This window comes from Empidonax traillii, unplaced genomic scaffold (genome assembly GCF_003031625.1).
Source record: "Empidonax traillii isolate 1590-97213 ecotype Southwest subspecies unplaced genomic scaffold, ASM303162v1 scaffold1060:size1239554, whole genome shotgun sequence".
Lineage (NCBI taxonomy): Eukaryota > Metazoa > Chordata > Aves > Passeriformes > Tyrannidae > Empidonax > Empidonax traillii.
The window spans coordinates 220,621-248,222 of NW_020956253.1; the positions used below are offsets into that span (position 1 = coordinate 220,621).

The following is a 27,602-nucleotide window of genomic DNA, read 5'->3' on the forward strand; positions in this document are numbered from 1 at the left end:
GGTGAGAGAGACCTGGCAGTAGAAACTGTTTATCCAAGCCTGGAGAGATAAAGCACAGGAGCCGCTGACACACTACCTGACGTCCTTCTCCGTTTGCCAGGAGGGAGCCGGCGGGACACAGGTGGGTTCATTCTCCACGGAAAAGGCCATCAAAGCAGGACCTTGTGGGGGTGACACAGCAGCAGTAGCACTGCAGAGCCATCAGTTCATAAGGAAAGGGAGTAAGGATGGGTATGGATGCCTGCAGACCAGATTTTGGGAGCTCTAATTTAGTGGGTGCAGAATCCCCCCTGGATTTTCCTCCCCACAGTTGCAGTCTCTGCCACCACGTTGTGCCTGATGGTTTATGGATTACTCTGCTAAGCCCTGACAGACCACACATTTAAATTTTCCAGGCTCTGCTTGCAAATGTGCTGAGGAAGGCCCAGCATTCCCCTAATTTTGTCGGGAGATGGATAAATGGAGGTGCAAGCAGGGAGGAGTAGCTGTTGCTGAGGTGTTTGCAGGAGGACTTGGGAAGGTTTGCAGAGAAATGACCCCACGAGCACCCACAGATCAGACCAACCTGGCACTGTCTAGAAATCCGAAATAAAGGGACAGCCTCAGGTATTCCCATGACTTTCTCCTGCTGTGGAGCTGGGAAAGGCTGGGAATGCAGCCTGAGCTTTGGCAATGTGCTGGAACAGCAGTTTAGTTTCACAGCCCCGTTCCCTGGGAGAGGGAGTGGCAGAGAGCAAACCTGTTGTGCCCCAGAAGTCACTGGGGTTGGCATTTGGGGGGAGTCTCTGGTAATTATTGATCTCCTGATTTCCTAAGAGCTCTTCCTCCCCCTTTTTTTTTTTTTGATGTGTGTAATTAGCTCCATCAGGCAGTGAAATCGTGCTGTAACATCAACAAGAGTTTTCAGTGTTGGGCTGGATTGAAGAACTAAACAGTACTTGGGAGAACCCAGCAACCAACCTGTTTCTCCTCCTCCCAGATTTCTTTTTGGGAATGATAGAAATCAGCAGCCTTTTCTTCCCAGTGCTGCTTGTTGCTGTTGAACACAACACTGAAGTCTCTCTTGGTAAAACCACAAATTAGGTTTTTCACTTTGCCTTTTTTCTCCTGAAGTCCTAATGACAACGTGTTACAACCTCAGGCTCTGTTGAGTTGATGAGAAATAAAGTCTTAATAATGAAGAAGAGTCCAAGAGTGTGTCTAAAGTGCTCACTTTATCACCAGCACATATTTCATAGTGACAGTCAATACTTTTAACTGATCCCAAGCCACACGTGGTGCATTTTAAATCCCTCCTCAGCCTCCTCTGCTCTTTCCCACGTGGTGTTTTCCAAGAGAGAGCCAGAGTCACTTTGTCAGCTTCAGGTTTCTGAGCCCACGGATATTTTTGATTCACAACCCAGGATTTTTAGGCCAGGAGGGTAAAGTTTGTTCTGTGTCAGGGAAGGGAAGGACCAGGGGAGCCACTGGAAGGGTTGGGGTGGGCAGAGCAGCTGCTGAGGATCATGTGCGGGGTGATGGGTTTAGCTTTCCAAGGACCCCAGTTGCCCTTTTAGGGAGTCCAGTTTACCGTTTCATTACTGTTTATGGCTTATAAAATCGGCAAAGTGGCCATAAAGGAATCAAATTTAGATGCAGTCTCACCTTTTGGGGTTTCCTTTACTGCCTATGGAGCTGCAGCTCGCTCTGGCCAGCCCACAGCAGCATGTCCACGTGCCCCCTCATTCTTTTTTTTGGCCACGTTTGTGATTCCCTCCTTTCTTGTGTTGTCTCAAAACCCTGCAGGGTTTGTTGGCCCCACTTACCCCGTGGCACCCCCAAACCAAAAATAACTAGCAGGGCTTGTTTTCCCCACGTGTGCCTTGAAGTGGAGCTGAATTTTAGACCAAGTGAGTGCGTGCTCTGGCATTTCCCTCAGGAAAAGCACTAATAGGGCAGCTCATCTCCTGGCCAGCTGTTTGCAGAAAGCTGGTGGCAGTTCCAGGATCTCTGCAGCCCCCGGGAGAGCAGGTGGAAAGAGCAGGGATTGCCCCACTGGCACACACAGACACACAGCACGAGCTCCACTTGCTGCAGAGAGCTTAAAAAGGAAGGGTAAGGGAGGAAAATAGACTTTAAAAGCCTTTTTTTTTTTTTTTATTAATACTATTAATATTTTTGCCTTCAGTTGCCCGGGTTGTGCAGTGGCTCCTGCTCAAACCCTCCTGCTGCCGTGGACCGGCGGTCCTGGAGGGACGAGGCCGGAGCCTCCCCCAAGCCCTGCCAGGATCCAGGAAAGCTGATTTAGCCTTTCTGCTGACTTTTTAGCCCTTTCATCCTCCCAGCTTTCCAAGATTTACGCCAGTGCTGTTTGCCAGTGCCATGATTTTCCAGTCTGCCTCAGTCTGAAGCGTCCGTTCTGCTGTGCTGCTCAAATTTTGGGTCACGTTGGCAAGGGGGGTGGGTGGAAATCCCATTTAATTGGCGTTAAATTACTGCCAGCAAATGGCCACGTAGCAATAGCCCTAAGAACTGTGCTTTGTTACTTCACACATTCCCCCTTCCACGATGATTTTTCCCGGTTAAAACCAAATTTTCCACGTCTTCCCCCGACGCTCGAGTATGGTGCTGAAAATTCCTCCTGACTTCTCCCTGCTCCTTTAAGGTGAACTTTTTTTGTTTTGGTTTGGTTTTTTTTTTGTTTTTTTTGCTCTGCTTTTTGGCCCGTTTCCAGATCTTTCAGCTGAGATTTGCTTCCTTTCTGCTAATTCCTGATGAGGAGCTGAGAGGGGCATTAAATAGATTTAGTGAGAAATGACCGTCGCCGGTGTGGATGACTTTCCTCTAATTAAAAATTGAAGCGGAAATGAAGAAGCTCCTCTTGAGGCCATGCAGGAGCCCGGCACTGAATCCATCAGTGACGTGGCAAGTCCAGCGTGTGGAAAAATATCCCAGAAACTTCAGTGCCTTGGAGAGTTTCTAGTGGCAGCATATTGATGTGGCCTAGATTTGAATCTGTTGGCCCAGAGCTAAAACTCGGAGCTGGATTTCAGAGAATCAACGATTTGGGTGGGAAGGGACCTTAAAGCTCATCCTGTTCCACCCCCTGCCATGGGCAGGGACACCTTCTGCTATCCCAGGTTGCTCCAAACCCCGTCCAGCCTGGCCTTGGACACTTTCAGAGATCCAGGGGCAGCCACAGCTCCTTTGGGCAACCTGTGCCAGGGCCTTTCCACCCTCACAGCCAAGAATTCCTTCCCAATATCTAATCTAAACCCAATCTCCTTCGGTTTAAGGCCATTCCCACCACATGCCCTTGTGAAACCTCCCTCTCCAGGGACTTGTGCCATGTCCTTGTTTTTTTTTTTATGCCCGTGCTAGGTAGGCACTCGATGCCAGAGCAGAGTTTTCCAAGCTGGTACCACCTGGGTGACAGGGCACCTCTGCTTTGATGTGCAGTCTAGACTCTTCCAGTGTTGCCCAGGAACCCACTCGTCCGCAGCCAGCGGAGTTAATCACAACCAGCAACCAGAGAGCGTTCCCTTTAAACTTCCTCATGCGATGAATCAAAATTTTCCAGCAGGAAATGAAAGCAAAACACTCCCGTCTAAAAAATTCCTCATCAGCCCTGGTCGCTGCAGCAGAACAATGGTGATTACGCTCGGCTGTGCCGTCCAAATTCCCGGGATCCCGGCAGGGCGGGCAGGGACGGCAGGTGTGCGTTAATGGCTCCGCTTCGTGCGTGAGGGGACGGGGCCTTGCAGGTGTTGAGCAGCTCCTGTGGAGTTACACAGCAGGGCAGGGGCAGAGACAGGGATCCAGCTCCAGGGCTAGGGGTGGTTGTGGGCTGGCAGTGAAGGATGTGACCCTAACGAAAGGTGGAGTGTCTGGAGAAAACCACGTCTGATGGAACCCATCATCTCCTTGTGTGTTCTGGTGTTGACCCCAGGGGCGTTAGCCGTGTACAAACCTTGCCCTTTCGAGACAGAACAGTTGCTTTTAAATCTTAACAATGTTCCGGCGGGTTTGTTGGCGTTGCCTGACCGTGTGGTTGTTCTCCTGCAGGAATGGCAGAGCGTCGTCCCCGCCGCAGCGATGACAGAGACTGACGTTCCTGCGAGTCCCTCCCGGCTCCTTCTCCGCGATGGCCGCTGCATTTTCCTGGGGTGGTAGCGCAGGATGTCGGGAGCAGCGGTAGAGTTTGGCTCCGTCCCACTGCGTTTTCCTTCGGCCGGCCGGGACTTCGGGTGGCCATGACAACGCCGTGACGCTCCCGGCAAAGGTTGCCCACGGAAAGGGTGGGCTGGGGGGCGGGCGAGAAGGTCAATGACCGACTCCAGCGGGGTCAAAAGTCGCGCCTGCAGCGAAACGACCGTGGAAGAGCCGTCGGCACGGCAAGAAGATGAAATTCCCCTTCCGCTGGCTTCTCGCTGAGCAGGCGCAATAACATTTTTATCCGGCAGACTCGCCGCACGAACTCTTTTGGTTATGGCTACTGACCCGACGTGATTGGGACGCGCGGCGACTCCGGAACCCATGACTGGATATACGATGTTGCGGAATGGGGGAGTGGGGAACGGAGGCCAGCCCTGGGTGTTGAGGTGGTCCAGTCGGATCCGGCTCACCTGGCTCAGCTTCACCCTCTTCATCATCCTCGTCTTCTTCCCCCTCATCGCCCACTACTACCTGACCACCATCGACGACGCGGACGACGCCGGCAAGCGCATCTTCGGGCCCCGGACGGGCAACGAGCTGTGCGAGGTGAAGCACGTGCAGGACCTGTGCCGCATCCGCGAGTCGGTCAGCGAGGAGCTGCTCCAGCTGGAGGCCAAGCGGCAGGAGCTCAACAGCGAGATCGCCAAGCTCAACCTCAAGATCGAGGCCTGCAAGAAGAGCATCGAGAATGCCAAGCAGGACCTGCTGCAGCTGAAGAACGTCATCAGCCAGACCGAGCACTCCTACAAGGAGCTGATGGCGCAGAACCAGCCCAAGCTCTCCCTGCCCATCCGGCTGCTGCCCGACAAGGACGACGCGACCTTCCCCCTGCCGAAATCCAACAGGAACTGCAGGCTGCACAACTGCTTCGACTACTCACGCTGCCCCTTGACGTCTGGCTTCCCAGTCTACGTCTACAACAGTGACGATTACCCCTTTGGTAGCTCCTTGGACCCTTTAATTAAACAAGCCTTTGAGGCGACCGTCAGAACTAATGTTTATGTTACTGAAAATGCAAATATTGCTTGTGTGTACATAGTTTTAGCGGGGGAGATGCAAGAGCCCGTAATGCCAAAACCTACTGAACTAGAGCAACAGTTGCACTCTTTGCCGTACTGGAGGACTGATGGACACAACCATCTCATCATCAACTTGTCGAGGAAGTCGGAGACTCAGAACTTCCTCTACAACGTCAGCACGGGGCGCGCCATGGTCGCCCAGTCCACCTTCTACGACGCGCAGTATCGCCCGGGCTTCGACATCGTGGTGTCGCCCCTGGTCCACGCCATGTCCGAACCCAACTTCCTGGAAATCCCGCCCCAGGTGCCGGTCAAGCGTAAGTACCTGTTCAGTTTCCAGGGGGAGAAGATCGAGTCTCTGAGGTCCAGCCTGCAGGAGGTTCGCTCTTTCGAGGAGGAGATCGAAGGCAACGCCCCGGCTGACTACGACGACCGGATCATCACCACCCTGAAGGCCGTCCAGGACAGCAAGCTGGACTTCGTTCTGGTGGAGTTCACGTGTAAGAACCAGCCCAAGGCGAGTCTGCCCACTGAGTGGGCTCTGTGTGGAGAAAGGGACGACAGACTAGAGCTACTGAAGCTTTCTACTTTTGCACTGATCATCACCCCCGGGGACACCCGTTTGGTGATCTCCGCCGGGTGCACCATGAGACTGTTTGAGGCTCTGGAAGTCGGAGCCATCCCGGTGGTTCTCGGAGAGCAGGTCCAGCTTCCCTACAACGACGTGATCCGGTGGAACGAGGCAGCCTTAATCATACCAAAGCCACGTATCACAGAAGTGCACTTCCTTCTGAGAAGCATTTCTGACAACGATCTCCTTGCCATGAGGAGGCAGGGCCGCTTCCTGTGGGAGACCTACTTCTCCACCTCGGACAACGTCTTCAGCACGGTCTTGGCCGTCATAAGGACTCGAATCCAAATCCCGGCCGCTCCCATCCGAGAAGAGCCCTCGGTGGAGATCCCCCACCGCTCTGGCAAAGCTGCTGGTACGGACCCCAACATGGCCGACAACGGCGACCTGGACTTGGGGCCTGTGGAGACAGAACCCCCCTATGCATCCCCCAAATATCTCCGCAACTTCACCCTCACGGCAATGGATATCTACAGGAACTGGAACTCTGCTCCGGGGCCTTTCCACCTCTTCCCCTACACTCCCTTTGACCCCGTTTTGCCGTCGGAAGCGAAGTTTCTGGGGTCCGGCACTGGGTTTCGGCCGATCGGCGGAGGAGCGGGTGGCTCTGGGAAGGAGTTCCAGGCCGCTCTGGGCGGCAACGTGCCCCGGGAGCAGTTCACGGTGGTGATGTTGACTTACGAGCGGGAGGAGGTGCTGATGAACTCCCTGGAAAGGCTCAACGGTCTCCCCTACTTAAATAAGGTGGTGGTGGTGTGGAACTCTCCCAAGCTCCCCTCCGAGGATCTCCTGTGGCCGGACATCGGCGTCCCCATCATGGTAAGGCAGGTGGAGCTGCTCTGGGTCTCGTTGCCTGGGGGGGGGGTGGGTTTGTGTGTTGGAAGTGGCTCTTTTGTAAAGTGTATCAGCTCATCTTCCGTCCTGTGGGGACGGTTGGAGGTGTCTGAACCTCATCTGGGAGCTGGAGGAAAACGAGAAGTTCCGGGTGTTGGGCACTCGTGGAACGGGAATTGCTGGAGCGGAGCCCAGCGTGAATCTCGGGGCTTAAAGCCAGAGATTCCTGCTCACTGGAAATCTTTCCTCGGGCTCTTTAAGTTCCTCGCTGTGAGGACAGTTGACACCTTATAAATACCTAAGTAAGTAACTGTTTCTGCACTTCACCAGATGAATTTTTTATCGAAACAAAAGAGGGACCCACTGAATCCGTGTCGGCTGCGGAGACCTCAGAACTCATCTCTCACTTTATATTACAGGGGAAGGCAGGGAAGGAATTACAAGGCATGGCCTTCCCTGCTCCAAAGGTTGTAGCTGAGTTTTCCACAGGTTTGGGTTGGTTATTTTTCTCCCCCCAGCCAAGCTGAAGGATCGACACCTTCAAACCCCCAACGTTCATTTTCACGCCCAGCTGCTCACTTGCACATTGCAAGGGGTTAATTTCTCCCTAAATTGTTATTTATGTATTAGTTTTAGGACTTCACTGTCGTCCCAGCATAACTTCCTGCCCTGGCCATCGTTAACAATCAATATTAAATATAAATCTCCACTAAAGCACAGCCACAGAGCCACTGACAACAACTAACACCGCGTGGGCTGAATCCGGCCGTGTTTAGAGGACAAATGGAAGGATAATGCCTCACAAATTAGGGAAAGGAGAAATAAAAGAGGGAGATGGCACTTAAGCAGGCAAACTGCGTGTGGTTTATGTGACAGGGCACCGCTGGGCTTCGCGGCAACGTGAGCTTTATGCCGCGTGCGAAGAGATTCATTGATTTAATATTTCCTTTCGTTATTACGGGGATGAATAAATCCTTCTGGTCGCATTTAAAAACCCTTATAAGTCCGGGGACAATGAGGAGAGAAAATTGCTCGGGTAATTGGGAAATAATCTTTCACATTAGTCCCGTTGAAGGTCTGAATTCCGCGGAATCTTTGCACTGTGTCCGCCGGAAAACGGCGGCGTTCCTCCTTCGGAGAGCGGATTGGTCTCCTTGGGGTGTTATTTGTGGTGGAAAAAGATGTTTCTGCTGATGGAGGATAATGGCTTTTTGTACCTTGCTGTCATCTGTTGTGTTGGAGCCCCACTGGGTTTTTTTTGGGATTTGGACGTAGGAGTTGTTGCCTTTGAGGGATGTGCCGTAGGGAATGTTCGATTCCAGGGGAGGGAATTTTCCTGTGTCTGCTTGGGGTTGTTGGATGGTAACACTGTGTTCGTGGTGCCAGCCACAGAGAGCTCCTGCTGGGTCCTTTCCCAAGGTGTGGTCGTGTCTCCCTCCTCCCCATTTTTCTAAATCCCGTTTTTTTTAAGGAGCCCAAGTCTCCTGGGATCTCTCCCAGGGAGAGGTTAGCCCTGCTCAGCCTCCAGGCATCCATCCCACTCACGTGCTTGTTGCTGAGTCCGTCTCCAGGCTGGTTTGGTGCAGGAATGATGGGAAACTTAACCTGGGCTTCATCCTAAGATCCGCTGTGGAAAAGGGCACAAGAACTTGGGGAGCAGAGGCTGAGATGTGGGATGTGCTGGCCAGGGCAAGAGGCAGGTGGGGTTGGAACGTGGGGGTTGGAAGAAAGACAAGGCAATGTCAAAAGAAACTGCCGAGCTGTGGATCTGATTTCCTTATGGGGGGGAACAAAAAAGCGCCTTTTGGTGGGGAATATCCAGTTCTCTCAGATCTGGGAGCAGTGCTGATACATGTTTCAGTAACACTGGGATGCAGGGAATTGGGTCCTGAATCACAGAGCTTTGGGGGGAAGAGAAAGGAATGAGGGCAGATTTGGGGGCCCCTCCTTGTGACTGAAGTGTATCCAGGCACCTCTGACTGCCAGGAGCAGCACAACAGCACATGTGCCAGCGTGATCCACGATCAGAGCACCTGGAGCCAGAAGGCTATTGGAGAAAATCCAACAGCACAGGGACGTGGAGCTGCTGGAGCTAGTCCAGAGGAGGCCACGCAGATGCTCCCAGGGCTGGAACCCCTCTGCTCTGGAGCCAGGCTGGGACAGCTGGGGGGGAATTCACCTGGAGAGGAGAAGGATCCAGGGAGAGCTTGGAGCCCCTTCCAGAGCCTAAAGGGACTCCAGGAGAGCTGGAGAGGGACTGGAGACAAGGAGTGGAGGGACAGGACACAGGGAATGGCTTCCCACTGCCAGAGGGCAGGGACAGATGGGAAATTGGGAAGGAATTGCTGGCTGGGAGGGTGGGGAGGGGCTGGGCTGGAATTCCCAGAGAAGCTGTGGCTGCCCCTGGATCCCTGGAAGTGTCCAAAGCCAAGTTGGGCTTGGAACCATCTCGGATAGTGGAAGGTGTCCCTGCCCATGGCAGGGAGTGGGATGAAACCAGTTTTAAGGTCCCTTCCCACCCAAACCATTCCATGATTCCATGTGAATCCCAGCCTAATGAGGCAAACAAAGTGGGCAGCACATCCAGAGCTGGAAGGGCCTTTGGAATCAGAACAGAGCCCTGAGTCCCACCCAGGGGCTGCTGGAGACAAGAGCTCCGGAGCTCCTTGGTGGGACTTAAGACTATATTCCAGCTGTGTGGCTCTGGGCTGGCAGAATTCCCCAAGGGAGAGTTGAGCTTCCTTCCTGCAGCCTCACTGCATGGATTGGCCTTATTTATTGATCAGTTCCGTGGAACTTTGTGTGCTTGGCTGTGGTTTGGTCCCGCCAGAGCAAGTGAAGTGGTTCCTTTTCCCTGGTGGGCTGGGAATTAACCGAGAGCAGAGCTCAAAGCTGTGTTCGAGTCTTCCATGGATCATGAGACAAACAGGGCTGCAGAACGTACCTGGTTGTTAAAAACTTCTACTTAAATGTAGATTTCTTGTGATTTACTGTAAAATCAGCGAGATTCCTCAGCTGCAAGGGGGCCTGATCGAATATCCTGGCCCTGTACCCAGCCTGAGGTGACTCTCTGCAAATCTATCCTCATGAGAAGTCGGTGTAACCACTCAGGGCTGCCCCTGGAACAGCTGCAGGTCCGTCACCCTCACTTTTAAAGTGCCTTCGTGCCAGAGCCGAGCTGTAAAAACCATTCCCGTCACACTTCAAGCAGCGAAGGTTGGGAATGAGAAGCCCTTGTTTGTTTAACAAACGCTCCCCCCGTCCACCACAGCCCCTGGAATGGTGCTGCTCAACCCTCACCAGCAACTGCTGCTGCTTTGCCGTGTCTGTAGGGATGAAAAAAGGGGAAGGGGTTTGGATGAGACGCTGCTCTGAGCAGCTGGGAAGGCTGCAGTGGGCTCGGAGTGAGTTTGGCTCTTCCTCCTTGCACACACGTTAACCTTGGAAAGGTTTCTGGCAGCAGAGGAAAGCAGGAGTTGTTAAGGAGTAAGATCTGGCTCCGTTTTGGGGATGGAGACTTCCAGCCTCCCCTTCCAGCCCCGCTGTGCTCGGGGTTTCCATCCAGCAGTGACGGGAGGAACCTCGCCCGTTCCTCTGCAGTTCCTCCCCAGCGTTTTCACCCACGTGAGTGAAAGGAGTGAAACAGAAACACTGAGGCAGCCACACATCCAGTCCTCAAGAGGTGGAATTCAGATGCACCCAGGAAGGTTCAGATCCTGCTGTGCTTTGCCTGTTTCTGCTCTGCTTTTAATCCTAAAAGATGAGTTGAGCTTGAACAGCCAGAGTTGCCTGAAGGGAGTTTTTGTTTTAATATATTTAAATGAGTCCAGAGGAGGCCACTAAGTTGATCACAGGGCTGGAACATCTCTGAGAGAGCTGGGGGTGTTCAGCCTCTTCCAGTGCTTAAAGGGGCTCCAGGAGAGCTGGAGAGGGACTGGGGACAAGGACTGGAGGGACAGGACACAGGGAATGGCTTCCCACTGCCAGAGGGCAGGGAGAGATGGGAGATTGGGAAGGAATTCCTGGCTGGGAGGGTGGGGAGGGGCTGAGCTGGAATTCCCAGAGAAGCTGTGGCTGCCCCTGGATCCCTGGAAGTGTTCAAGGCCAGGTTGGACGGGGCTTGGAGCAAGTTGGGCTAGTTGAAGGTGTCCCTGCCCGTGGCAGGGCTGTGGAATGAGATGATCTTTAAGGTCCCTTCCAACCCAAACCATTTGGGGATTTGGGGCTAAACCTTCATTATCCCTAACCAGTAGTATTTTCACAACCTCTGCTCACGTTCTAAGAAGGGACAGCCTGAACTTCCAGCTCCTCCCTCTCCCAAGTGAGTGCAGGTCCCTCTGTTGTGGCTACAGTTTCCCTTCTCCTTCCTCGGGGTGAGGTGGAGTGTGTGTGCTGGAGCATTCCTGAGGTGATGTGTGTGTGTGCTGGAGCATTCCTGAGGATTTTGGCCGGTTCTGTGCCAGCAGCAGCTCCCGTGGCTGTGGCAGTGACTAATCCTTCCCTCCAGCTTTCCCCCAGAACAAGGGGCTGTCTTTGATCCCTGCAGCCAGTCCCGTGGCGTGGTGTCCTTTCCTGCTGCCCTGGTGGCCGGCTCAGGGAGCTCATTCAGTTCAGCTGCTCGTTTAAAGAGGAATAATCTTTGGAAAACGTCTAATCCGGAAGCGCTGCTGGGTCTGCTGAGCTGTTTGGGATCCCTTGCAATGCCATTTATTCATGGGGAGCAGGCTGAGGAGGGAATGCTGTCCTGGCTTTCCCTGCTGTTGGGGCAGTGGCTGAGCTGGCTCTGAAGGGCAGGTGCCAGAGGTTTGCACGTCCTGCCCAGCACAAACACTCCCAGGTGCTTTGGTATCTCCGTTTTCAGGAGCACAACAGGATCCCCAGGTGATGGTTCTGGATAAGAGAACCCTGGCCAGGCTGTGACCTGGAGCTTCTCTGCTTGTCCTTCAACAAGGAGCTGGATCTCCAAGCTTGGTTTTCTGATTAGAGCAGCACCAGTCACGAGGACCTCGAGATAAACTGAGGTCCTTACACCGGCCATGAGTTAAAAAAAGGGAATAAAACTCTCTGTGCTGACCACAGCACCGTTCCAATCCATCTTTTTCCCTCCTGGGACCTTTGCATGAATTACCAGCTCAGGTTCTGGCTCAGCCAGGTAATTCAGCACCTCCCAGACCCTCCCTTGGTGACGTGACCTGTGCTCTTCTGGACCAGCTCACCTGCAGAAGCTCTTTGGTGGGTCACAGCTTTACACTGGGAATTCCCACTTCTCCCTGTGGGGAATTCACAGCCCTTGTGTACAAAACCAGGGGGAACCCAGCTGAGGGTTGCACGTGGGAGTGGGGAAGCTCCAGCTTTGCTTCCAGAAGGAGCAGGTCAGCAAATCAGCCGAGGAGATCCCCTCCTTCCTTCTCTCTGAGTCACTTCACACAAGACACCTGTGGGTTGAGCAGGTCCTACCTGGTGCACCAGCGTTCCCAGGAGCGTATCCCAACTTTAGGAGTTCCATTTCTGCATGGGAGCAGTTTTATAAGGCAGGAGATGTCACACAGGAGTGCCTGGAGCTGCTGTCGGGTTCGCAGCACCACCTGCTGCCGGCGGAGCCGGAGCTGCCCGTGAGTTCCCACATCCCTGCCAGTTTTTGCCATCTCAAGATACATTTTTTTTCCTGCTGCGTAGCAGGAGAGGAAGGAACAAATCTGCTGCTTAGTTTACCTGAAATCCTAAAATCCAGATGCTTGTCACTGCAGGGCCTCGGCAGAGGTGCAGCCGTGCGTGACTGGGGGATGATAATGTAACAAGCAGCGCCGGCTCCTCGGGGATTTGCAGTGGGAATATTAACTCCAGCACCCTCACAATCCTCCCTGCTATTGCCTGAACCCAGCCCTTAATTCTCTCCTGTGCCATATGCTGGTTTGTAATGGCTTTTCCACAGACAGAACGTTGCTGCAACCTCAGCTCTCCGAATTCCCTCGGCTCAGGATGCGGCTGATGGGGTCGGTGACCAGCAGGAAGGAGCATTTGGGGCACTGGGAAGGAAAAACAAGGCAGGGAAGCCTCCTGGCACATGAGAAGGTGAAGAGGAAGGTCCCTCTTGGATATGAGGTTGGAGAAGGAGATGGGAAGCAAGAGGGAGGTTTTAATCGCTCCTTGTTCCTGCGTGTTTGGTGTAGCTCACAGATGGCTGTGGATCGATCAGCAAAGACTTTGCAGCTCTCAAGTAGAAGGTGGTGACTTATTCCCAATTTTTCCAGAGGGCTGGGAACAGTATTAGTTCCTGTTCATACTAAAAACGTTCATTCTTTACCTCCAGCTTACTCTCAAAACTTTTCCTACCTGTCCACCCCTACCTTATTTCTTCCTCAGAATACTAATTCTCTACCGTGGGGATTAGATCAAGTGTTTCCCCCCCAAAATTTCCCAACCTGACCACCACCGTTCACCTCCGAATGTTCCTTCTCTGCCCTAGGAACTACCTCAGATCCTACCCCCAGATTTTTCCCTGTCCACCTCCCTCTTTTGTGCCTCAAAGTCTGGTGAGGAAGCAGACTCTGCTCTCCCTTATCCAACTGATGGATGCTTTTCCTTCCATTTTCTTGGAATCAAACAGTGCTTAGTGATAAAGCCTGACCTGGTCACTGAAGCGCCCACTTGCACATCTCCTTCCACGCTCCCAGAAATGCTGTTTTCACTTATTCCCAGATTTGTGAGCAGCAGGAAGATGGGAAATCTCTTGAATCTGCTCTGAGGCTTCCCAGATAACACTTTTCAGATCCAAACAGCTCAGCAAAGCCTTCAGCTTATCTGGGTTGAACTCTGGAGGGGGTTTGAGGTTCCTGGAGGGAAGGGAAATTGGGTTTTGTTCTTGACGCTGAACTTTGAAAGCGTTTTGGGTGGAGAGATTCGCTCTCCAACCTGGATGTGGAAGGGCTAAATCGTGGCTTTGATCTCTGAGCTGCCAAAGCCTGGCTGCTGAAAAGCCTGGCTTATCTCTGCACCAAGGGACAGCCCCATGTTTTACTGGGACAAAAAAAAGAGCTGGGGGGGAGCAAGAAAAGCCTCAGAGCAGCTTTCTAAGTTTGATAATTCTTTCCAATAAGGCTCATTTTCCTCTGGCTCTGAATGCAGGTGACAAAGCAATTTGGTTTCAAAACACTGCTATTAATTAGGTTGATTCTATCGGAAATTCATGGAGTTGTTTTTAATTATCCCCTCGTTTATGTGAAGTGTGTCGTTTCTAACACATGCTGGTCCTCAGCTCCCAGCCCATCCCGTGGGTTGTGAGGGGTGGGTCCGGTGGTCTGGATTCATCCCAGCCACGTGTTTGGCAGGAATGTGTTCCCTGCCTCTTGCTGCAAGCATTATTTTTTATTTTTTTTTCCTCCTGGATTTCGTTTAACCCGAGTCTTAAAGACCTTGGGAGAAGCCAGGCTTTGAAGAACGCGGCACGAGGATGGTTTTCCTCTGCTCCTCCGGTTGGGAGATGATGGGGTGATGTGAGACAGGGATCAGGGGGAAGCAGGATTCAGCCAAGGGATCCAGCAATCAGGATCCAGAAACCGAAGCCTAAGAGCAAAGGGAATTCCTCAGAAACCCATCTGGGACTTGTATCCTGGTTTTTTTGTCACAATCTGGCTCAGCCATGTCGAAGGAGAAGGAGCTGTGCTCCTTGGAACAGCAGGGACAACAGGGATAAAATTCCAATCAGAGGGTCATGATATGGATTTCTTAGTTCTTCTGTTCCAACATTACATAAGTAGCTCTCGTCTCCAGGTGATGGGTTTGAGGACAGACAGAAAGCTGTTTTCATTTCATCCAGAACTTTCCCAGTGGGATCTCAGCCTTCTGGTCTAGGAAGCCCCCAGGAAGCTTCCAGCTTGGAATAAACCTGGGAATAAACTCAGGAGTGAGTTTGCATGCCTGAGAGCTTTATGGCTGCTGCTCCCAGCCACATAAACATTAATAAATCCTCTGTCCTCCTCCCTTCAAAAAAAATGACCCACCTGCAAACTCCATGGCTCTGCCTGTGTCCAGGTTTACATTCCAGCTTTTTTAGAGTCTGACTCCCAATTCCTGCCTCCCCTAGCTGGGATAGGATGTTCATTTGGATGCCCTCAGCCCCCAGGTATCAATGCCTGAACTGAAACTCTTGCAGGGTGGGTCAGGGCAGCTTTGAAACGCTGCACAGCATCGCTGGGGGGGATGAATTTGTGACACCTTCCGAACACCGAGGTGCAGCAACCCTACCAAATTTAAAAATCATGGCACCTGCCCTGCCAGGTGCTTTGTCTGCCCTGCTGCTGCAGTGGAAATCCCACCCCACAGATCCCGAGGAGCAACCTGCTGGAGAGGTAATGGCACAACAATACAGGGGATTTGCACCACCAAAGCCTCTGTTAATTAAAGCAGCCGGGCTGGAAGCCAGAGCGTGGAAAGATAAGCTCTGCCTCACTCGGTGAGCAGCAGCAAGGTATTCCCAATAATCCCCTGGGATCACAGCCCTTGGCTTTGCAGCTCTTTCTTCCTCTCTGCCTCTGTGCTGTGCGTTTCCCTGTCCCTGGGCTGGATGTTGTTTCCGTATTTCCTTCCCCATCCGTGCCGGGATTGCACAGCAGCTGATGGCTTGGCCAGCAGGGGAGGAGACCTCGGGGGTGCTCCTGAACCGCCTTTCCTGGCTTTTCCAATCTCCCTGTCTGGCAGATGGGATGTGACAGCCCTTCTCAGATCCGTCCCTGAGCTCCCGGTCCGTTTGCTGCCAACCCTGTCAGCGCGGACCAGGGGACTGGCAACGTGCCTTTCCCAGGGAAATCAGAAGTGCAGGAATTGGCCGCTGGAGCCTGAGGAGTGACAGGCTGAGAGAGGCCTGGGCTTTAACACTGTAGAATTTTGGGGGTTTTGCTTGTTTGTTTAAAGGAGGTGGGGGAGTTGCAGCCTGGGAACTGTTCTTCAGGCTCTCCCGTGGCTTTTCCAAGGATAACAACGTACCGAGGTTGTGCCCGGCCCGACGCGTCTCCTGACACATCTCTGAGCGCTCCACCGACCCTGCAGGCAGGGAAGCTGGATGTTCCCAGGCTCGCTGGCAGTGCTCACATCCATTCCTGAGCCGTCTGGGAAGTTTTTGTTACCCACGAGTGGTTTGAATCCCTCATCCCTGAGCTCCAGGCAGTCAACACTCCACCTTCTGAGTGCAGTTAAAAGCTGCTGCCTCACCCTCCTCCTCTCTCTCTGCGTGGTCACAAATGGCATCTCTGTGATTTACTGGACACAAAAAAGGGGTTTTCTTGCAGACAGAGCAGGGCAGGTGTCCCCAGTTCATCAGAACAGGATCCTGGCTGGAAAGAGCTCAGGCACCTGGATTGGGTGGAGACAGGGAGCTGGAGAAGGGATGATGTGGGGATGGCGGGAAAAAGCTTCCCCTTGGATTCATTTTATAGTGCAGATAAAACCCACCAGGAATGGGAATGGGGGAGCTGATAAAAGCCCCTTGTTTTTTCCTGTATCAGGTGGTACAAAGCTGGGCTCCCAGGGAACAAGGGCCAGGAGGAGAGGGAACGGCCTCCAGCTGTGACAGGGGATGTTTAGGTTGGATATTGGGAACAATTCCTTCATGGAAAGGGCGGTCGGGCATTGGAATGAACTTCCCAGGAGTCCCCATCCCTGGAGGGATTTAAAATCCCTGTGGATGTGGCACTTGGGACATGGTTCAGGAGTGGCCTTGGCAGTGCTGGGGATGGTTGGTCTTAGAGGGCTTTTCCAACTCAAACTACTCTACAATTCCATGACCACACCTTTGGCTATTCCCTGTTTCACTGGGAAAAGACCCCACTAAGCCAAAAATTGGGCTTATCAGGATCAAACCCCTGAGCAGGAGCTCTTTCCCCTTCCGGTGACTTTCCCTGATTTCCCAGCAAGCCAGGCCTGTGACCCCAGATGTGCTGATGGAACTGGAGCTCTCCTGTCCCTCTGTGCTCCACAGCTTTTCCCTGTGAGTGTTCGTGGAAAGCTGAGGAGGGGCTTGAGCTGCAGCAGTGGGAGGTGAGGTATTTAAAACCTGACAGTGTGTTTGTTATCCCAGGGACGCTCTTTGGAGCCAAATAATTACAGTTAATTGTAAAATAAATCCAACCGGACAGCAGCTCAACGTGCAGCTTCAACTGCACGGCCCCCAACGGCAGCACCCAGAGAGAGTGAAAATGAGGGAGTATCTGGATGCCTTTAATGCTAAAATAAGAATTCTTCTCCTTTAGTTACTCTGGAAAGATGCAACAGCTGCTCCTGTCTGCAAATGAATAAATAATCAGTTTTATTTGTATCACAAGCTGCTTTCTCCTCTCGGAGACGAGCGACCCCCCTGATCACAGTGGAGGAGTTTAAAGGGGGGACCAAGTGTTGGCACATTTTACATTCATGGACACAGTATCAGTTTAAAAATAAGCTTTTCCACTGGTATCTTCCTGTGTGGTTTTGTTCTCAGCGGGGGATAATTTATGCCGGGTTTTATGTTGCATTATTTAATTACACGTATTTTTAAAAATGCATCTGTTTTGCCAATTTATATTCAGCCTGCACTGTCTTTGGAACTAAATACCCTTCCAGTGAAAACACTTTCCATACCTCTGGAGATGGGTCTTAAAATAGTCTATAAATCCTTTTAATTCTGATGTTGAAAATGCTTGAAGTTGGAGGTGGAAAAGCGCGGGAGTCTGGAGGTTCAGGGCGAAAAGGAGCTATTCCAAGGTGAAGAGGAGCAGGAGGATGATTAATACATGAGAAAAGGGATAAAGGGAACCTCCCAGTCCCGTCTTTATGAGCATAAAATTAAAGGGAAGACCAGAAGGTGAGGGATTGTTGGGGGAACCACTAAAAATCCAGGAACGTCTCATCAGGCAGTGGGTGATTGAAGGAACATCCCTGAGGGAGGGATCCCTTGGAGGCAGGAGGATCCCAACACCCTGGATTCAAACAGCCTGGATCCAAACAGCCTGGATCTCTCTGGGATGGCTTTGAACATGGGGACAGGGTTCATTTAGGAGCTGTGGTCACATCCCTGCCCATTTTTTTTATCCATATCTTCTGGATCTGGGTGTGTGAACCCCCAGGATAATGTCAGGGTATCTTTGTCTTAACAAAAACACCTCCGTGCATCCGGAGTTCTTCAAACATTCTTTATCACAAGCGCAGCCAAAAGAGCATCCATTTATTTTGGGGGGGTTTTTTTGGGTTTTTTTTTGGTTTTTTTTTTGATAAAATGCTCAGACCTGCCAGCACTGGCAGCATTACTGGAAGGAGCTTTGACACCGCGTTTCCACACGTGTCAGAAATGCAGGGCTGTGATTCCCCCTTGGATCTGCAGCTGTCAGGAACGCTCCGGAGTCCCACGCTGTGCTGGACTCATTTTTGGGTCTGAACTGGGAATGAGAGTGTTGTCGTGAGGAGGAGAGGCATCATCCCAGGGGCTTGGTTGTGGTGGAAATGCCGTGCTGGCATCCCATCTCCTGCCTGCCCACGCAGCCTGGAAAAGCGCCGGCAAGAGCCTCGTGTTGTGTCGAGAGACACGCCGGGTTTTTTTTTTTTTGTTTCTCGTGAGGTGAAGAACTGCTGGCTGAGCCCAGGGCTTGGATCTGTGCTTCTGGCTTTGGAAAGCAGGGTGCTGGCCAGTAGGAATTGGATGGATTTGCGTCCTCTGAGGGTTGTCTCGTGGTGGGAGATGGGACTGGTGGGAGGGAACGGTTGTGCGTGGGCAGGGCGGGACGCCACGGATTGATGCTCCTCTTTGAGGAGGCTCTGGATGGCCTTCAGTAAACACCACCGTAGGTGTCCTTGGAAAGGGCAGTCAAAATAGATCTGAGGTCTGGACTGAGGGCCATGGTGACCCTGCCAGGTTTTGTGGAGCATCTCAGCTCCCCCAGGAGCAGGTGGGGATAAAACATGGAGAAAAACGAGGAGAAGTTGTGGACTTGGTCACACTTGTGTGGTTTGCACCTCAGTGGGAAGGGGTGAGGGCTGCAGGGATTTGGGGTGGCATCTGTAGCCACGGCAGCAGGTTCTTTGGCTCCTCCTTGGCAGCTCCTTGGCTTCTTGTGCTGGAGCCAGTGCAGTGCCTGCCTTGGGATCGGCCTCGTCTCCCTCAGCTCCCACACGGGAAACGGGGAAGGTAACACAGAGAAATCAGGATCAAAGTCACCTTCCTAAGAAAATGAACCTCAGGTTTGTAGGTTCCATATGGAGCCTCTCCCAGTGCCAAAATCCCTGCTGTAGCCAGGATGCTTTAGAGAATCATGGAATTATTTAAGGTGGAAAAGAACTCCGGGATCGGCGAGTCCACCTTGTGCCCGATCCCCACCTTGTCCCCCAGCCCAGAGCACTGAGTGCCACGTCCAGCCTTTCCTTGGACACCTCTAGGGATGGGGACTCCACCACCTCCCTGGGCAGCCCCTGCCAGTGCCTGACCACCCTTTCCAGGAAGAAATTCCTCCTGCTATCCCCGGGACAGTGTGCTTTGTCCCTGGCTGACATCCCAAACTCGTCCAGCGGGTCAGGGCAAACCCGCTGAAAATGAATGTGGTGGATTCAGGGATACTTGGAACTCGTCATTCCCCTTTCCTGGAGTTCGCCATCTCCCAGAGTCCTCCAGCAGAGCCTTCCCTGACCCCTGTTAAGCCTAGACTGGCTGATTTTTAATTGTTTCCTTTTCCACATTAGCAGCCACGTGTGCACTCGGGGGAGCTGGAGCAGCTTTGGCTCCCCCCGTGCTTTCCCCAGAAATAGAGGTGGATGGGAAGCAGCTCAGCTTGGAACAGGGGTGGGGGTGGGATGAAGCTCATCAGCTCCCAGATGTGCCAGTCTTGCCTTCCTGGGTGGGTGGGGGCCAACGGTGACACCTCTGGAGCCGAGTCCCAAGTTTGGGATGGTCGGAGTGGTCAGCCACCATGTGGGAGGTGTGATATCCCTTTTCTCCATGGAATCTGAACTCCTGCCTGTCCCTCAGGGAAGGAGCTCTGCCCCAGGTGAGGCTCTGGGCAGATCCCACACAGAGGTGGGTGCTGAGCTGAGTTTTGCTCCAGCCCAGTCCCTGGGACGGGGACAGGGAGCAGGACACGTCCCTGGAGCAGCTCTGGAGCGTCGTCCTGACTTCCTTCGCTGGGTCTCATTAACAAACCGTCCGAGCTGGTGCCAAGAAAAGGGATTGACAGGGCTGTAAATCCACATCCTCCCTGGAGGGCTGTGCTGGCAGGAGCTCCCTGCTTTTCCCTTCCAAGTGCAGATCCAGGTCAGCTGCTCAAGAGTCGTTTGTCTCCGGCGTCTCCAGCCCGGTAATTCCCAGCTGGACGGTCAGAAGGAGCGCGGGATGTCCCCGTCCCCCTCTGCCGTTCCCCCCCAGCCCATCTGGGCTCAGTTGGCACACCTTTGGGAATGATGGAGGCAGATCCTTTCCCTGAGAGCCTGTCATCTCCCCAAATTACCCTGCTCTCCTCAGGGCATCCTCCTGGCTTTTATTCCTCCCAAAAACCCGACGGGAACAATGAGGCTCCCGGTTTCTTGCAGAGTTTGCTCCTCGCCCAGAAATCCATCCAGTTCACTTAAAGCTGAGCTGCCAGAACTTCTCCAAGGGCACAGACACTCTGCATGTTATAAGTGACACTTAATTTAAAGCCTAAGTGTGAGACCTCACTAGCAAGGAGATTGCTGGAAGATACTGATTTTGCTGCATATTTCTGTATTTATGTACAAAAACGCCCTATAAAGTATTGGTTAAGGGCATTATGGTAGGGCAGACCTTGGGATTTATGGTCTGGTTTAGCTCTCTTGAAGGTTTTTCAGGATCCATTTGTCCCAACGTGGCTGGGAGCGACAAAACCCGGGAGCAGATGGGCTTCCTGGAGTTGTGGGGTTTGAGTCCAAAAAATCCCGTGTGGTGGAACTGAATCACCTTGAGTTCATCTCAGAAATCTGCAGATGGCTCAGGAGGCTCCTGGTTTTGATCTCCAGGGAAGGTTTGGGAAGGGAAGGGAAACAAGTCGTCAGTCAGTAAAGTTTGCCAGGTTTTTCCTTGAGATTTATCAGTTTAGAGGCTGCTGAAATCTCAACTATTCCCAGGTAAAGGCAGGGATACACCCATTGGAGAGGGAATTGGGACAAGGGATGGAGGGACAGGGCACAGGGAATGGCTTCCCACTGCCAGAGGGCAGGGACAGATGGGAGATTGGGAAGAAATTCTTCCCTGGGAGGGGGAGGAGGGGCTGGGCTGGAATTCCCAGGGAAGCTGTGGCTGCCCCTGGATCCCTGGGAGTGTTCCAGGGCCAGGTTGGACAGGGCTTGGAGCAACCTGGGCTAGTGGAAGGTGTCCCTGCCCATGGCAGGGGGTGGGACTGGATGAGCTTTACTGTCCCTTCCAACCCAAACCATTCTGGGATTCTGGGATTTTCTGGGAATTGCAAAAGCTGGCACTTCCAGAGCTGCCTTGACGTGGGAATTTCAGTGGGAATTTCATCGTCCCAGCTGCCACGCAGATCACAGTGGAGACGTTCCCACCGTCAGTGGATTCAGTGTGGGCTTTTCTGGGGGATCCAATGGAATCTCGTTTAATGGGGTTTCATTGCCGTGACGCCTCCGCCTTTTCACCAGCCTGGACTTTGTTTTTAAAGGGGGGGGGGTTGTTCAGAGGGGAGGCAGGGAAATGAGGGGAGGGATTAGATAGGATGGGAAACGTGGGATGAACTCGGTGATTATGGATCAGCCAGGGTGGGTGGAAATGTGTAAGAGGGAGAGGAAGGGTCCGGCGTGGATGGGGCGGTCAGGAAGGGTGTGAAGCTGTGCCAGGGGAGGTTTGGGATGGATATCAGGGAAAGGTTCTTCCCCCAGAGAAGTGGTTGGGCCCTGAACAGGCCCGTTCCCCATGGAATGGTGACTTCCCAAGGCTGCTCAAGGAGTGTTTGGACAACGCTCTTTGAGGGATTGTTGGGATTGGACTGGAAGAGCCCTGGGGGTCCCTCTCAGTTCTGCTCTCCAATTCTATTCCGTGATTCTAAGAGGAGGGAGAAATCCCCAGTGGGATAAGGGGAATTCCTGGAGCTGGTGCCTTTTGCCTGGAAAGAATTCCCCCACCACGGGGGCTTCGAAGCAGTGCCGGAACGCGGCATCCCCCACATCCCATCCCTGGGCACAGACACCCCCCATAACTCCACCTTCCACCCTGCCAGGTCGTCCGCACGGAGAAGAACAGCCTGAACAACCGGTTCCTGCCCTGGGACGAGATCGAGACCGAGGCCATCCTGTCCATCGACGACGACGCCCACCTGCGCCACGACGAGATCATGTTCGGCTTCCGGTGAGAGCCCTCGGCCCACGCGGCCCTGGCACCCGGAGTGGGGCTCTTTCCACAGCCTGGGTGGGCTTTTTCCACGTTGCCTGGGTGCAGGGCCCGGGTCAGGACCGGCACATCCCTTCCCGTGGCTCATTTCAATCTGCAGAGCATGGAGAAGGGGGATGACCCCCAGCCAAGGCTGCTCTCATTCCCAACCCCCCCCCATTTCTGCTCCAGCCTCTCCGTTTTCCCCTTGACTTTTCCCTGGAAAAAGGCTTTTCCTGGGCAGGGGGTGGTGCTGAGGGAGAAACCAGTTCCTTGGGTTCCTGCTGTGGGAGGTTTGTGGCAGCTGCTCCTGCAGCTCCCACAGCCAAACCTCCGTGCCAAAAAGTGCCAGGAGCGAGGATGGCACGAGGGGTGAGGACGGCACGAGGAGCAGCGATCCCGAATCTGGGAACAGTGGGAACAGCTGCCTGGGGGTGGGAAACAGGGACCAGCTCTCCCCACAACGCACTGGCTCGTGTTTGGGAGGAGGATTAAAGGGCACAAAGCGCCTGGAAAGCCACCAAGCTCCCTCAGAGGGGTGAGGAACGAGGTGTCGGGGGGATGAAAGCGCGGGAGGAGGAGTCAGGACTCCTGGATTCCCTTCCCTGCCCCATTCCAGGCTCTTTGTCTCAGCTGGGCTGTTTTCCTCTCCCCTCTTTGGAATCTGTTTTCCTTTGCCTGGAGAGCATCAAATGAAGGTTGTAAGTGCTGTGTGTTATTCCCACTCATGTCCCTGCTTCCAGGCACCTTGTTCCCACAAAGCCTCCCAGTTCCCACGCTCAGCCAAGGAGGAGCTGGAGTCCTGGCCGGAGTGACCCCACAGCGAGTGTGTTCCCTCAAAGCTTTCCTTCAGGCTTTGATTTTTGGGGCCAAAAGCCTCTTTTTTTGCTGTTTGAGGCTCAGGGAAGAGCTGGAGGCAGGAACCCTGAGCACACCCAGACCCATTCTCCAGAGAAATCCCGAGTTTTTTCGGGGAAAGAAAACGTGTCAGGTTGGGAGGAGAGCGAGACGTGGGAGGAGTGGAAGGGAATAAGCGGTTTCGACTTCCAGCTTTTCAAAACAATCCCACTGGATCGGCAGGAACCGCAGCAAACGAGGGCTGGAGGGGGGAGGATGGAGCCGAGGAAGCTGCTGGTGACGTTAATTACTCGGGGTTCGTTTCCAGGTTGTCTTTTGGAGTTTTCATTAATTGGAGTGGAGGGTTGAACATGAGAACTCAGGGAATCTTGGTCTCCTCAGCAGCTCTCCTGTGGCTCTCCAGGAACTGGGGCTGTGGGAGGAATTCACATCCACATGAGGGGAAAAAAAAAAAAACAAACAAAAAGGCCACTTTCTGCCCTGTTTTGTGCCTGGGGAAAAGGGCAAACCCTTCTGTGTCCCACGGGGAGTTGGCTCTTGCAGTCTGGAGCCCCTGGGTTTGGAGGGAGATGGGATGGGATGATCCAAGGGCAGCCCTCACCCCCTGCCTTGGGAGCTGGATTTGTTTCCCAGGTCAGGCCTTGGGCACTGACATTTTCCTTATTTACTCCTGCCAGAGTTGCGGCTCCTGTGGGATTTCTCTCGAGGAGCTTCAGATGAGAGCAGAATGTTAAGCAATCCCACTCTCCCACCCCTCAGTCCTCAGGATTTCATTCCCTGAATGAAATCTCTGCTGCGAGAGCGTCGGAGCGAGGGACGTGCTCGTGGCCCCAGAGGAGTTTCCTGCATGGCCAGAGCTGGGGAGCTGCCAGGGGCTGCTTTGGGATGGGGAGCAGATCCAGGCCCTTCAGCACCTCAGCAGCTTTCACAGGATCCTGGAATCACAGAGCCCTGGAATGGTTTGGGTGGGAAAGGACCCTTTTAAGGCTCATCTCGTTCCAACCCCTGCCACGGGCAGGGACACCTTCCACTAGCCCAGGTTGCTCCAAGCCCTGTCCAACCTGGCCTTGGAGCCTTCCTAAAGGGAAGTTGATTTTTCCTGAAAACTGATTTCCTAAAAATTGATTTCCTAAAAATTGGTTTTTCCTAAAAACTGAAGGGAAATTGATTGACATTATCTCGGCTCTCCAGAGCAGGACATGGAGCTGTGTGTGGGAGATGAAAAGCCCCAGGGATATGGGGAGGAGCCACACTGGGTTTCCCTCTGGCTGAGACTGGGCTGGTCCCTCCTTCAGTTTTCCTTTAACCCTCCAGAGCAGCCCCTGTGGGATAGAACACCCCTGATTTACGGACTGGGAGCGCTTTCCCTGCGCGTGAACAACTCCAAGCACATTTCCAACAGTTCTTACCCTTTCCGGACATCCTGTGGATGAGCAGCTGCTGCATCAGCTCCTCCACCTCCTGCTAGAGAGGGCGGTGCCTCACCCCCATCTGTTGTGTTTGCAGGGTCTGGAGGGAGGCCCGGGATCGCATCGTGGGCTTCCCGGGGCGTTACCACGCGTGGGACATCCCCCACCAGTCCTGGCTCTACAACTCCAACTACTCCTGCGAGCTCTCCATGGTGCTCACTGGTGCTGCCTTCTTCCACAAGGTGAGACCTCCCGGCTCCTCTTCCTCCTCACAGGAGCTTTTTTTTTTTGGAGGGGGGATGGAGGAGGGTTGGAGTTCTTTTAAGGATGAATTTTGGAGCTCTCTGCTCCTCTTCCCTCGCTCTCTCCAAACTGAGCCATCCCAGAGCCCTGGGATGGTTTTCCGCCTCCTGCTGCCGTGCTGAGTCCGCAGCAGCTGACACAGCAAGGTCTGTGGGGGGATGAAACCCCCATTCCTCGATTTCTGAGGTTCCAGGAGCTTGGGATTGGGTGAGGGTGGTTGGCTGGGGGTCGATTTGTTGCTGCAGGATTAACTCCATTACCGGGAATCTCCCCGCGGTTTTTCCTTCAGTTTCGAGTCCCAGCGTGTCCCATATCCCGATCCTCAGTTATGGAGCCGTGGGGTGGCACCAGCAGGGGTCGGGCACTCCCCACTGGGACCACCCTGACCGAGGCTGTGCCTTTCCCTGTCTCCCAGTACTATGCCTACCTGTATTCCTACGTGATGCCCCAGGCCATCCGGGACATGGTGGACGAGTACATCAACTGCGAGGACATCGCCATGAACTTCCTGGTCTCCCACCTCACGAGGAAACCTCCCATCAAGGTAAAAGCACCGGGAAGGGTCTCTGTCCTGAGCTTGGCATTGGCTGGAGGAGCTGGAGTGGGAAAGGGGAAATCCAGCTCCGGGCGTGGAAACTCAGCCCAGGGAATCGGCCACATCCCACCCTGCTGAGCGGAGGGATTGAGGTTTGATGTCACCAGAGCAAGTCAGACCAAATTCCTGGCCTGGTGGAAGGTTCCCTGCCTTGGATTCGTGGCAAGGGGTTGGAACAAGATGATCTTTAATGCCCCTTCCAACCCAAACCGTTCCATGATTCTCTGCCTCACGCTGCAGCTCAGCCTGGAGCGTTCCTGGCTCGGCAAAGAGCAGCTGATCCCAAACCCACAGACTTCCTTCTTTCCAGCATCAGTCCCAGAGATTCCTTGCTGATTCTGTGAGGCTTTCCAGAGGCGTTCAGGCTCATCTGTGTTTGGCCCAAACGCTGGAGCAGAGCTGGAATTCCCCTGCCCTGGGATAGGAAACGACTGTCACAGTTCTGAGCATGGATTTGGGATGCAGATCATTGTGCTCTTCGTGCCTGCTGGCAAAGGGCTCCCTCAGCCCTGCCAGTGTCACTGCCTTGGGGTGGGTCTGGCCATAAATGCCATGGCTGTGTTTTCCTGTGTGGTGTTCCCAGCTGGAGCTGCTGGGAAGGGGAGGCTCTGGGGTTTGATGCAGCAGAGAAGAGAATCCAACCAAACCCAGAGGGCCCTGCAGGGCACGTTTGGTTCAGCACAGACAAGGAGGCTCTTTCGTGAGTGGGTGGCCCCTCAGCACCTCCTGGAAACTGGAGCCCTTTTCGAAGATCTTGCTCTGGGTGCCCAAAACAAGGGGTGCCCCAAGTTGCTGATTCTTCTGTGGCATCTTTGGGCAACAGTGAGGGAGGGGATTCTGCCCCTCTGCCCCCTCGGGTGAGACCCCCACCTGCAGAGCTGCCCCCAGCCCTGGGGAACAACAGCACAAGGACGTGGAGCTGCTGGAGAGAGTCCAGAGGCGGCCACGGAGATGCTGCCAGGGCTGGAGTCCCTCTGCTCTGGAGCCAGGCTGGGAGAGCTGGGGGGGTTCACCTGGAGAAGAGAAGGATCCAGGGAGACCTGAGAGCCCCTTCCAGAGCCTAAAGGGGCTCCAGGAGAGCTGGAGAGGGACTGGGGACAAGGAATGGAGGGACAGGACACAGGGAATGGCAGAGATAGATGAGATATCGGGAAGGAATTTTTGGTTGTGAGGATGGGGAGGGGCTGGGCTGGAATTCCCAGAGAAGCTGTGGCTGCCCCTGGATCCCTGGAAGTATCCAAGGCCAGGTTGGACGGGGCTTGGAGCAACCTGGGCTGGTGGGAGGTGTCAGGGTTGGAACTGGATGAGCTTTGAGGTCCCTTCTCACCCAAACCATTCCGTGACTCCCGGTGTATCCAACAAGCACCTCCTGCAATAGCTCGGGCACGGTCAGGGCATTCTGGGCAGCGTGGCACTGCCCCCCTCTGTCCCCTCCCTGCAGGTGACCTCCCGCTGGACCTTCCGCTGCCCCGGCTGCCCCCAGGCCCTTTCCCACGACGATTCCCACTTCCACGAGCGGCACAAGTGCATCAACTTCTTCGTGCGGGTGTACGGGTACATGCCCCTGCTCTACACCCAGTTCCGCGTCGACTCCGTGCTCTTCAAGACCCGCCTGCCCCACGACAAGACCAAGTGCTTCAAGTTCATCTGAAGGGGGAGCGGCCGGAGCTCCCGGTTCCAGCCCCGGCGGGAAGGGCGGAGAGAGGGGCCGATCGCCGGGGCTGGGAGCGCCGAACGCCCCTCGCTGTGGATTCCCGGCCCCGCTTCCCGCTGGGAAAGCGGCACGGCCGGACTGGGGCGGGCCCGGCCTGGATCGGGGCGGGCACATCCCGGTCCCTCCTTCCCCGCTCTGCCCGCAGCGACTCGACCAAGCGACGGGGAACGGGATCCCTCGGGATCCCTCGGGATCCCTGGGCTCCTCTGAGGACACTCCCCGGGATCGCACACTGAGGAACGGCCCGTTGGCCGCCGGCTCTGCCCCCTCCCCTGGCCGAGGGCGGCCGTTCTTTTTAATTATAATTATTGTTATTTAAAATGAAAGTGTTTTAGATTTGCCTCGTGAGGCGCTTTTTTTGTTTTCTTTTCTTCCCCCCCCCTCCCCCTCCCTCCCTCCTCGTCCCCTTTTCCCCTCAGGACCCCTCGTCCCACTCGAGGGGGTCGTAGCAAGGCCAGGTTGGAGGGGTTTGATGCAGCGTTGAGGTCACCATTGTTATCCCCAACCCTTCATCCCTTCATCCCTTCCCTCTCACCCCATTCTGGCTCCTCTTTCCCTGTGGCTGCTCCTGAGGACTCCCAGGTGTTGGCTGGTGATGAGCCCTTGGCTCTGCTCTGCTCAGCACCCTGAGCCCTCAGGAGGGCTGAGGTTGGCCTGGGTGGCCCTTCCCAGCTCCAGGACCCGCCATTCCTGGGATGT

The 27,602-nt window shown here is 54.0% G+C and overlaps 1 protein-coding gene across 1 annotated transcript; it reads left to right on the forward strand.

The window, feature by feature from the left end:
- On the forward strand, positions 1-27,602 carry EXTL3 (exostosin like glycosyltransferase 3). The gene is made up of 6 exons (XM_027904479.1): positions 1-121; positions 4,045-6,663; positions 21,876-22,003; positions 24,389-24,533; positions 25,010-25,138; positions 26,631-27,602. Exons 2-6 carry the CDS (start codon positions 4,516-4,518, stop codon positions 26,838-26,840), a joined length of 2,760 nt encoding a protein of 919 aa, XP_027760280.1. The 5' UTR covers positions 1-121; positions 4,045-4,515; the 3' UTR covers positions 26,841-27,602.